Below are 10,615 nucleotides of genomic sequence, written 5' to 3'. Positions count from 1 at the left end.
GAACCCGGTTCCCCTGCATCGGCAGGCGGACGCGCAACCACTGCGCCACCAGGGAAGCCCCCTGAACAAAATTTTTTGAAAGAAAAAAAAAAAGTCTCACATGAGCCATGTAGGTGATATAATTGCGATCAATGTATTTTGCTCTTTTTGTGCGGTTAATGGTTTTATTGTTTACTTCAAGGTGTATCTCCATGAATAACTTAAATGACCCCCCAAATTGGAATATCCGGCCCAGTTCCAGGGCTGATGGGGCTGATGGAAGCAGATGGAATTATGCGCTGTTGGTTCCAATGCTGGGATTGGCTGCTTTTCGTAAGTCTTGGTTTTCCTAACGTGTGTTTTCTGGGCTGAAAGTGTGGAGCTCTAACATCTTGGGCTTTGGAACCTGACAGATGTTGACTGTAAAAAAAAAAAAAGTACAATGTGAGAGCTATGAAGACTGTAGCCTAAGATACAGTCTCTCAGATAGCTGTTAGGAACCGCTCTGAAGAGGCAGGGGAGGAGCCAGGAAATTCATGTGGTCCAGCATGCATCTTGGTAAAAGATTAATACTTGTCACAGAAACCCAGGTACGTCAAGTTAGTGACTTTAGTGCTTACCCACGTATGGGAAGATGCAGGAATTTGGGGTCACTGAAATTCTTTCTTAGTCATGTATCTTAACGCTGTAGGGTCCCATGTATCCAAAACACAGAGTGCATTCACCCTGAATCCCTTTCTGGGTGAACTTGTAGGTCAGTGACTGTGGCTCAGGACTTAATCATAAATGGCGGGCAACAGTCTTTGTTTACAGAGATGCATGTGCACACCCTAGTTTTTTCGCGTATGGTACATTCTGCACAAATTATTTACCCTCTGAGCCTCAGTTTCTCTGACCGTCATAACTGCCTCAATGCAAGTGAGGGTTAAATAAGACAAGATATTTAGAGGCATTTTGTGTGGAGTGAGTTCAGTAACTGTCAGCTCCCTTCAAGGCTGTACTGCTCTGACGGGGGCTCCCTTGCTTCAGTTGCCCTCATAAGCACCGATGAGGAAGAATAAAACAGGCATAAAAGAAAACTGGTTTTGTATGTCTGTGTAATGTTTAGGAAATCAGTCTTTGGGAGACTTCATCCATGAAACCTCTGCTCAGGCTGGCCAGAAATTCTCTCTACTTTGAATCGACTTTGTACCACTTTGGGGAAATTACCAGTCACCAGTCAATTGTCCTTATTCCAGCTCTTAGCTTATATCCCTACTACATGATGAATTTCCTGATGTTTAGGGGTTGGTTTTATGTTTTGTCACTGTCGCAGAGGAAGAAACTTTCCTCTACCCTTTTAAGTTCTTCTGGCTGGTCTAAGAATTAAATTGATATGAGACAGATTAACAGGAGAAAATCAAACAAAAGTTTTTAACATGTATCCACAAGAGAGACTCAGGAAAATTGAGTAACTTACCAGAATGGCATAAGCCCTCACCTTAAATACCATCCCAAGCTTAAGACAAAAGAGGATGTTGAGGTTGGGGAGAGATAGTTACCAGAGGGGACTAAGAAAAGTGCAATAATCAAGGGTAAGGTTGTTATGCAGATTTAAGCTCTAGCCTTTTCCTATGATAAGAGTTTCCAGAAATTTGGTCAACCTCTTCCTGGTACAGCCAGGGAGACACTCTTACAAATGCAGAACTCCCTTATAAATGTAAGTTTCTTACAAAAGGGTAACTCCTACTTGGTTTTCAAAGTTTCTCCCATGTCTGCTGTTTCTTAGAAAATAACCAGTTGAAAATAATCCCTATGCCAAAGACACGTGGGGTTTTTTTGATAGGTAGGAAGTGGATTTATTGAGAGAGAAACACACTTCACAGACAGATTACGGGCCATCTCAGAAGGTGAGAGGCCCCGAAATATGGAGTGGTTAGTTTTTATGGGCTGGGTAATTTCATAGGCTAATGAGAGGGAGTGTTATTCCAGTTATTTTGGGGAAGGGGTGGGGATTTCCAGGAACTGGGCCACAGCCTACTTTTTGACCTTTTATGGTTGGCCTCAGAACTGTCCTAGCACTGGTGAGTGTGTCATTTAGCATGCTAATCTATTACAATGAGCGTATAATGAGGCTCAAGGTCTAGTGGAAGTCAACTCATCTGCTCTCTTGGACCTAGTTGGTTCTAACCAGTTTTTGTCATGTCCTATGGCTGTGTCATTCTTTTAAAGGTTGTGCCCTGCCCCCTTCCCTCCTGTTTCATTCCCCCCGTCGGAGATTTTACTCCCGTATTTTTATGGGAAGCAGAGGGGTGATGGTCCGTCTTCTGAAGTTGCTTCGAGGCTGAGTAGGGGCATCGACCCCACCTGTCAGGGAGTAAAAATCTCTAGGATGCCTGATCTAGGGGCCCCAGGGGCAGGACAGCTCCTTGTTTTAAGTCGGTATGGGCTGGAATCCTTGCATAGCCATTGTCTTGATGTGGAAGTGTCGCAACTGTTTCCTTAGCCTTCCCATGAATCTTCTTGATGATGAAGCACTTTTTTGTAACAGCATCAGAGTACAAAAATAACTATCTATAAATGACAGAAGACTTAAAAGGCGAGGTTAACCATCTGATTACATTTCATTTAACATACGAAATAATCCTAGTTAAATATTTTTCTTTGAGATACCTCAGGGGCCCTCTAAAGTATCCCAAAGTTAGCTGGAAATCCAAAGAACTTTAATTAAAATTTGATATTGGGAAGTTTGTCAAAAAGTTTTAAAAGACTTGGTCAAATAAGATCATAGGTCACTGAGACAATGCTTATTTCTTAACCAAAGTTAAAACAGATCTTGAAAGCAAATACAGATCCCTTTAAGGCGAAGTAACTCATGTTATTAAAAGCAGTAATTCAAGAAAACTTTGGAGGGAGAAACCAAATCCAGTCTTGCCCCAGCCCACTCCCAACAAAATCCGTTTACCCAACTAAGTTTAATCCAATCTTAGAAAATCTCGATGTACGACTCTTTTTGTTTATTATTTATTTATTTATTTTGGCTGCACTGGGTCCTTGTTGTGGCACGAGGGCTCTAGAGCGTGGGCTCAGTAGTTGAGGCGTGCAGGCTTAGTTGCAGCATGTGGGCTTAGTTGCAGTATGTGGGATCCTAGTTCCCCGACCAGGGATCGAACCCAGGCCCCCTGCATTGGGAGCGTGGTGTCCTAACCACTGGACCACCAGGGAAGGCCCAAGATCATGTACAACTCTTTTTTCCAGTATTTTTTTCTTACTCTTTACACCTTCTTTTACTGAAAACATACATCTTACTTTCCTTAAAAGTTTTTTGTTTTTTCACTTCAAGTTACTTTTCCTGCTGACAGATTTGCAACATATAATAAGGTTTTATTTGACCTTTAGTAAACCTAGGTCCAGCAGAAGTACTATACTTAACATTGATGACTCTAAAGACATATCTGTATTCATCAAATCAACAAGTTTAAGCCTCCTTCAATACCAGATCTTAATTTAATGTTGAATATTTCCTGGATCGTGTGAACCTGAAATTCATTCTGGCCAGTTTTATATTCCTGAGTATTTATATAAGCACTTAATTTTTTTAAGTCAATTAAGTAGAGCTTCTTTACAAATTAATTTTGGTAATACTATACATCTACAACACACATAGATACATACAAACACACAAACAAACACAGAGACCTTATAGTTCTCGTTTGACAATTTCAGCCCTGAGTCAGGTACAACGTGGCAAAACCCATCAGTTACAGGGGCTGGATTCAAATTGGGCTTCTAGCAGATGGAGCAAATCAAGGTCGCCTGTGTAGATGGCCAAACCCTTTCTGCGAATGTTTACAGAGAAGACACTTAGTATTTCTTCTCATCCTTGACAAGTCAAGTTCCAAATTACCTACCCCGTTTTTGAAATTTGCATTTTATTTTATTTTTTTATTTTTTTAACCCAAATTCTTTTTTTTTTTATTTTATTTATTTATTTTTGGCTGCATGGGGTCTTCATTGCTGCACGCGGGCTTTCTCTAGCTGCGGCGAGCGGGGGCTGCTCTTCGTTGTGGTGCGCGGGCTTCTCATCGTGGTGGCTTCTCTTGTTGCGGAGAGCGGGCTTCAGTAGTTGCAGCACGGCTCCTCTGCATTGGCAGGTGGATTCTTAACCACTGTGTCAGCAGGGAATCCGGAAATTTGCATTTTAAAAGGATGCTGGAGATAAGGGTTCCTGGAGAAGATCTGGTAGACATTTGCATCTTAAAGGCATAGGCAAGTGCCTCCTAGGATGACTTTGTTCTCTTAAGGCCAGAAGAAACAAGTGTTTTTCCCCCTAAGAATTGAGTAGCCACCTCAATGATATTAAATGACTGACACACCCATTCACCTATGTGGCGAGGTTTTACCTTCCCTCATTTAGCTTAGGGGAGGAGAAGGCCTCCCCGCCAAATTCCTGTCAGGCTCCAAATGTCAGCTGTGGTTAGTCAGACCAGTGGCCTCCCATTTTGGTTACTGCTATTTACAGGGATATTCCCATCCAGGTCTTAATTTAATAGTCACCAGTTGGATATTTTTGGCCAAGCCTAGAACCTTGATATTCCACACTCCTACTAAGGCTTCTATTGCAGCTCCAGATTTAATGTTACTTTCCGCTTTCGGTTAGAATCATCTAGTGATGAGGGTGGTTCCCTTGCCCCTCGAGAAACTTAGTAAGGCCCAAGGGACCTATTTAAGGGTGGCATGTTGTGCTTCCCTACATCATATCCCATGGTTCTGGGTTGGCACTTAAGAAGATGAGAAACGGAAAAAAAGCTGCCCTCTGTTGCAGGGATGCTTTTATTTTTAAATTATATAGAACACTTCACGAATTTGTGTGTCCTCCTCCAGCAGGGGCTGTGCTAGTGTTCTCTGTGTTTTAACAATTTTTTTTTTTTTTAAGTATATGTGCTGCCAAAGTGAGCAGGCAGTGATACTTTTTATGGAGTGGCTTTATGTGCCTGGATTTCTTAGGTTAGCAGGTTTGAGTAGAGAAAGTGGAGGCTGACAAGAGTAGCATTTATCAACTTCATTTGTCTGCCTTTACTTTTAGGCTATGCCAGGGGGCTACTTAACACCCATATGTTCGATATAATTTCTTAATCTTGTAATAATACATTTTTGGAGAATCCTTACAAGAATGCAAAGTTAAAAGTTTTCTCTGATCGCATTACCTAAGCAAGGTAACCAAAAAGAAGAAAATACAATCTTCCTCAACCCTTCTCAGGGACAAAAAGCATCATTTCAAAAGTATAAGAAAGCAGGAACTTCCAGAATAAAAATTACTATGAAAAGCTATAGAAGCCAGAGATGAACCTGAAAAAACAAACGGAAAACGCAGGTCCCCTCAGGGCCTCTCCCAGCCTCAAAACTAATTAATTACTACGTCAGTCAGTGTAATTTTTTTTTGAATTTTATTTTAGTTTTTTTTATACAGCAGGTTCTTACTAGCTATCTATTTTATACATATTAGTGTATACATGTCCATCCCAGTCTCCCAGTTCATTCCCCACCCCCTGCTGTCCCCCCTTGGTGTCCATACGTTTGTTCTCTACATCTGTGTCTCTATTTCTGCCCTGCAAACCAGTTCATCTGTACCATTTTTCTAGATTCCACATATATGCGTTAATATATGATATTTGTTTTTCTGACTTACTTTACTCTGTATGACAGTCTCTAGGTCCATCCACGTCTCTACAAATGACCCAGTTTCGTTCCTTTTTATGGCGAGTAATATTCCATTGTATATATGTGCCACATCTTCCTTATCCATTCGTCTGTTGGTGGGCATTTAGGTTGCTTCCATGGCCTGGCTACATCCTTCTGTTTCCCAGAGGACTCAGATCTGCACTGCGTTTTGCATGTACAGGCTGGACAGGTTACCACGGTGAGAGACTAGGACTCGGCGTAGCTGCCCCAGCGTTCATTAAATTACTGAGCGGGGCCGCCGGTTCAGAACGCGGTGGAGATCCTGCGCCAGTGCAAGCATCACACTGACTCCTGTCTTATTATCAGAGCACCCCAGACTCTTGTCGGTGGGGCGGGCAGGATTGGTGACAACGCCCAGACCCAGGCACCCGCTGGCCACAGGCTTCGTGGTCGTCAGACTCCTTTCCCTGTCCTTGGACTTCTCCGTGCAGCGGAGTCGGAGGCCTGCTGGCTTCTCACTCTGTGGGGCGGAGCGGGGCATTGCCCACCCCAGTTGCCTGCACCCTTCTGCCCCCTGTTTGTTAGATTACGGTGGAGCCTCATCTTGAGGCTGAACTTCTGACTCCTTATTTACATGACCCCCCCCCATCAGAACATAAGCACACACGTTGGGCTTCAGCTGTTTACTCGTGATGACCAGGCAAAGCTGAACACGCTTTGAACTTTACTCAGTTCTTAATAACCTAGCCAACGCTATGTGAAGCGCTCTCACCCATGTTCATTTCTAACCCTTGCCGATAGTATGCTGGGGCACCGTAGCCAGAGTAGGCACAGGGTGGTAGGCTTGGGAACAGAGGACGGCAGCGGTGGGTTTCCTCAGCCATCAGACATTAGGAGGGGGCTGAAAGGGGCCTCTGCAGCCTTGCTGTGCTTGTCTTTGGGGAGCCCTTATCTGATTTTAAGATAAGAGCTTTGCAGTTGTATAGCTTCATTCAAAATGTTGTCTTTTTTGTACCTCTTGGGACTTCAGATTTTATTGAAGTGCTGTGCTTAGCTGCTTTATGTTTTCTGTAAATAAAGATTATAGAACTTGAGCTCTGACTTTTCATCATGTGTGTTTTCCTCCTCCACTTTCTTTGTGTCAGGCTGGATTTGGTCCAGGGAGTCCCGAAAAGAAATAGAAAAAGAGAGGGAAGCATACCATCAGAGAACAGCTGCCTTCCAGCGGGACCTCGAAGCCAAGTACCATGCCACGATCTCAGAAAGTCGGCGGGCCGTGGCACAGTTGTCCCTGGAACTGGAAAAGGAACAAAACAGAACGACTAGCTACCGAGAAGCCCTCATTTCTCAGGGGCGCAAGATGGTAGAAGAGAAGAAGCTTCTGGAACAGGAGCGGGCTCGGGTCCTGCAGGAGAAGAGGCAGCCCTTGCGGAGTGCGTACCTGAGCTGCCTGGACCAGGAGGAGGACTGGCAACGGAGAGCCAGGCTTCTGCTGAGAGAGTTCGAGGACGCTCTCACAGAGAGACAGAGCGTCTACTGCAGCCTGGTCCTCCCTCGCCACAGGCGGCTGCAGATCGAGAAGAGCTTGCTGCTCCGAGCGTCCACTGACCCAGTTGCTGCCGGCCTAGAGATGGCAGCTGGCCTGACCGACATATTCAAGCACGACACGTACTGTGGTGATGTCTGGAACACCAACAAGCGCCAAAATGGGAGGCTTATGTGGCTGTATCTCAGATACTGGGAACTAATGGTCGAACTGAAAAAGTTTAAGAGCGTGGAGAGAGCCATACTGGAAAAGTAAGACAGCAGTGAATGGCTCAGCATCAGACTGTTGTGTGTGCTGGGTTATCCGGTGTCCCCTCTGCCAGCGCTCCCTGTGTTGTGGCCACGCATGCACGCAGCCACCTCTCAGCAGTGGCCCCCACCCCCACCCCCACCCCGCCACCCTCCGAGCAGGGCGGCGAGGCCTCACGAGGCGCTCCGCCCCCTTAGTGGCTAAGGGCGCAGTTTCTCAGAAGCATTTTAAGCCGCCACTATTTTATTAAGCGGAACAGTATAACCTCAGAGCTTTAGGGAAAAATTGTTTCTAGGAACGTGAAATATAATATTCATCCTTACTATAAGTCATTTTTTGGTCTGTTTTTATCAGTCCCTAAATAAATTCTTTTTTCTCCTCAGATTATTTTTCTCTCTCCTAAAATTACAGTTAGAAGTTGTCAGGCAGTGGGTAGGACTGCCTAATAGATGAGAAAGGAAGGTAGTGATACCGTCAAGGTTTTGTGGTGGTTTGAAGCTCTTTCCCACCAAAGGGGAAAAAGTGTTTCTTATTTCCAGTTGATACCCTTGTGTGTGTTTATGAGCAATGACATATCATTAAAACACCTCAATTTAAAAGCAACAGTGCCGCTTTTTATGGGTGTGATTCCTTACTCTTTACATTTTTAAACAGATTATCTCAATTTTTACTGCAAACTTAGACCCATTTTCCATGAAGTTAATATGAATCGGCCTTTGCATGCTTTACGCACAGCACTCGGGTCAAGATGACCCGAGTGCTGTGCGCTGAGCCCTGTTCTTACCCTTGGGCTCCGGGTCCCCAGGGCCACCCCACGCTTGCTCGGGACTCAGCACCTGGCTGTACTCACAGCTGAGACTCGCCGTATAGAAAGGATACGAGGCAAGGTCAGCAAAGGGACAGGCCCGTGGGCAACGCGGGGAGACCAGGTGCAGCTTCCAGTCCCCTCCCAGGGGTCACACGGCCATGCGGACGCTCAGAAACAGCGGCCGGGGTTTCTGCGGAGGGCCGGTCACACGGGCACCCTCTGCCTGGCACAGACCCAAATTCCAAACTGCCAGAGGAAAGCAGCTGTCCAAGCTGTTGGCAGGGTTTGGTCGCAGAGATCCACTCTTACCAGTTGATGGTGGAGGGAACGCTCCCAGATCCAGGTCCCAGATGCCAGCCGAGGGCCAGCCTGTCAGCAGGCCTCTCAGAGGCCCACGGTCTCAGGCCTGTGGTGAGAGCCCTTCTCTGCAGCCCTCCTTCTACAGGCGAGGGGTGGGAAGTCAGCCTGCCCGAGGTCACACAGGTGGTCCTGGAGTTGGTATGAACCCAGGCAGCTTGGCTTCAGAACTGCCCTGATCCGTGTGACACCAGGTCCTTTTCGAATGACTGAGCGGGTTTTGTGGGCTGATGCCAAAAGTGCCCTTCTCCGCCTGGCGTATGACAAAAATAGCTGTCCTGCTTCCCTAGACACGAGGGCTTTGGTAGCAGACAACAGGGGTCAGTTCTGCTAGCTTAGACAGTTAAGGGGGCATTTGTTTTAAGGCCACCTTGTGGAACCTCAGGGCAAGGATGGAGAGTGATGGCCAGGCCTCAGAGGAGAGCCAGAAATGGCTAGTAAACAACACTGGGAACCTTGCAGCAATGACCTTTGGCCTCAGAGCTCCGCATGTCTGTTCAGTCTTCTCTCCCTGCAAACCAGCTTTCCCTCCCCGGGCCCCAAGGTGAGAACAGCTGCCTCGTTCTACTCCCGTGTGTGGCCGAGTCTGGGAACCACTGGGCTATGCGGTGCCGTGGCTCGTGAGTGGGGTGGGAGTAGAGAGAAGGAAGCGGGGCTCCAATGCCAACCGCCGGCTCGGGCAGCTCTGAAGGAGGCGGCAGGCCCTCCGGCAGAGCAAGGGTTCGCGCTCACCCGTGGGACTGCCAGCGGCTGGCGGAGAGAGAGGAGTCCTGGGATCTAGTGGGTGGCGGCTGATGAGAGGGAGCTGCAGGCTGACGTCTCCGGGTCTCTGGCCACGGCCACTGCACAGAGGGTCTGCTGGGCCTGCAGGTGTCTCCTAGTCTCTGAGTATATGATTGGAAAGAACCGTCTGGAACAAGAGTTGCTAAGGTAGGAAAGAGAAGTGGAAGTCCCTGAATCTGCATCCCCTCCTTGCCAGGATGGTCAACAGGAAGCACTGCTGAATTCCTGGAGGAAGTGCAATGATGAGTCCACCACAGGGGACGAGGGGAGGCGAAGACGGTGGTCCCAGAGTGTCCATCATGGTCCCTAGCATGTCCCCGTTCAGTGCAACTGTCTGGCCCCTGGGAAGACCAGGTGGCTTTGTGCAGATGACAGCCCGCCCAGGCTCACCAGGAGGAGCCCCAGTCGAGTTGCCGTGTGGCATATTCACGCCCTCCTGGCCCTTGGCACTCTGTTCTGCTCTTCACCTGCTGAGCGTGTTTCCTTTTCCCACAGTTCGCCTTTGTGTGGGAGCCACGCCGTCTGCAGCACGAGAAGCACAGGAACGCTCCTGGGCCCTGACAGATACCCACGACTGCATTCGCAGCCAGCGTCACCTTGGGCATCCTTAGGGCCACCAGTCTCGGGCTGGGCAGGTACAGGTAAAACCCATCCTGGCTGCAAGTGGCACATTCAGTGTTGGGGCTGAGCGGGTCCACAGGAACAAGTGAATTACATGCACTGGGGTGAGTGGGAGGCATGGGTCCCACTTGGGCTGCTCCGTGTGCCTCAGAATTGCTCCAGACGAGCCTCCCAGCCTTTCCAGTGTCACAAGAATGGGTTCTTCCTCAGCGTGGGGCGGGGGCTGTCAGGGACATTCTCCACTAGTAGACACCTGTGTGCCCACCCCTGCCCCAAATTTCAGGTCCTGGGTCACCGCAGCATCCCTGGGCTCTTCTCCACCACAGCTGCCGGGCCCAGCCATGCCCATGCTGGGTCCTACCTGCTGACCACCCAGAGGCTGGGTCTCATCAAGAAAATTCCATAGACACAAACAGCAGAAGCTACTCTACTCTTTAGAGTTAAAATCAAATCATTTCAAAATTTTGCCCTGTGCCTACTCTCTTTCCAAGAGCTTCTTGCAGTAGCAAAGTCCATGTGGCTGAAACAGGGTTCCAGCATAACACAGCTAAGGAGATAATGCAGGGGTGAGCAGAGAAGGCAGAGCTGAAGAGCACACAGGGAGTTCGAAG

General features: G+C 47.5%; 2 protein-coding genes and 1 non-coding gene across 5 annotated transcripts in view; 1 reads left to right on the top strand and 2 right to left on the bottom strand.

Annotated features, from left to right (window-relative positions):
• Positions 1–8,134, top strand: part of CCDC127 (coiled-coil domain containing 127) — a 10,181-nt gene extending 2,047 nt beyond the window's left edge. The window contains exons 2-3 of one of the 3 annotated variants that reach the window (XM_007111372.4): positions 182–312; positions 6,786–8,134. In XM_007111372.4, the coding sequence (XP_007111434.1) occupies positions 182–312; positions 6,786–7,441 (787 nt within the window). In that variant the 3' untranslated portion in view covers positions 7,442–8,134. The remainder of the gene's footprint in view (positions 1–181; positions 313–6,785) is intronic. The other 2 variants (XM_007111374.4, XM_007111373.4) reach the window with 2 other exon arrangements.
• PLEKHG4B (pleckstrin homology and RhoGEF domain containing G4B) overlaps positions 323–10,615 on the bottom strand; it is an 87,532-nt gene continuing 77,239 nt past the window's right edge. Inside the window, 1 exon segment of the mRNA XM_055086384.1 lies at positions 323–6,786. The gene's annotated coding sequence lies outside the window, so the exon portion shown is untranslated.
• LOC112065602 (U6 spliceosomal RNA) lies at positions 4,801–4,910 on the bottom strand. Its single transcript, XR_002892127.1, has one exon. It is a non-coding gene; the product is annotated as a U6 spliceosomal RNA (small nuclear RNA).

This window comes from Physeter macrocephalus, chromosome 8 (genome assembly GCF_002837175.3).
Source record: "Physeter macrocephalus isolate SW-GA chromosome 8, ASM283717v5, whole genome shotgun sequence".
Taxonomy (NCBI): domain Eukaryota; kingdom Metazoa; phylum Chordata; class Mammalia; order Artiodactyla; family Physeteridae; genus Physeter; species Physeter macrocephalus.
Note: the sequence above shows the minus strand (reverse complement) of the source record. Positions and strands in the feature narration are given on the sequence as shown.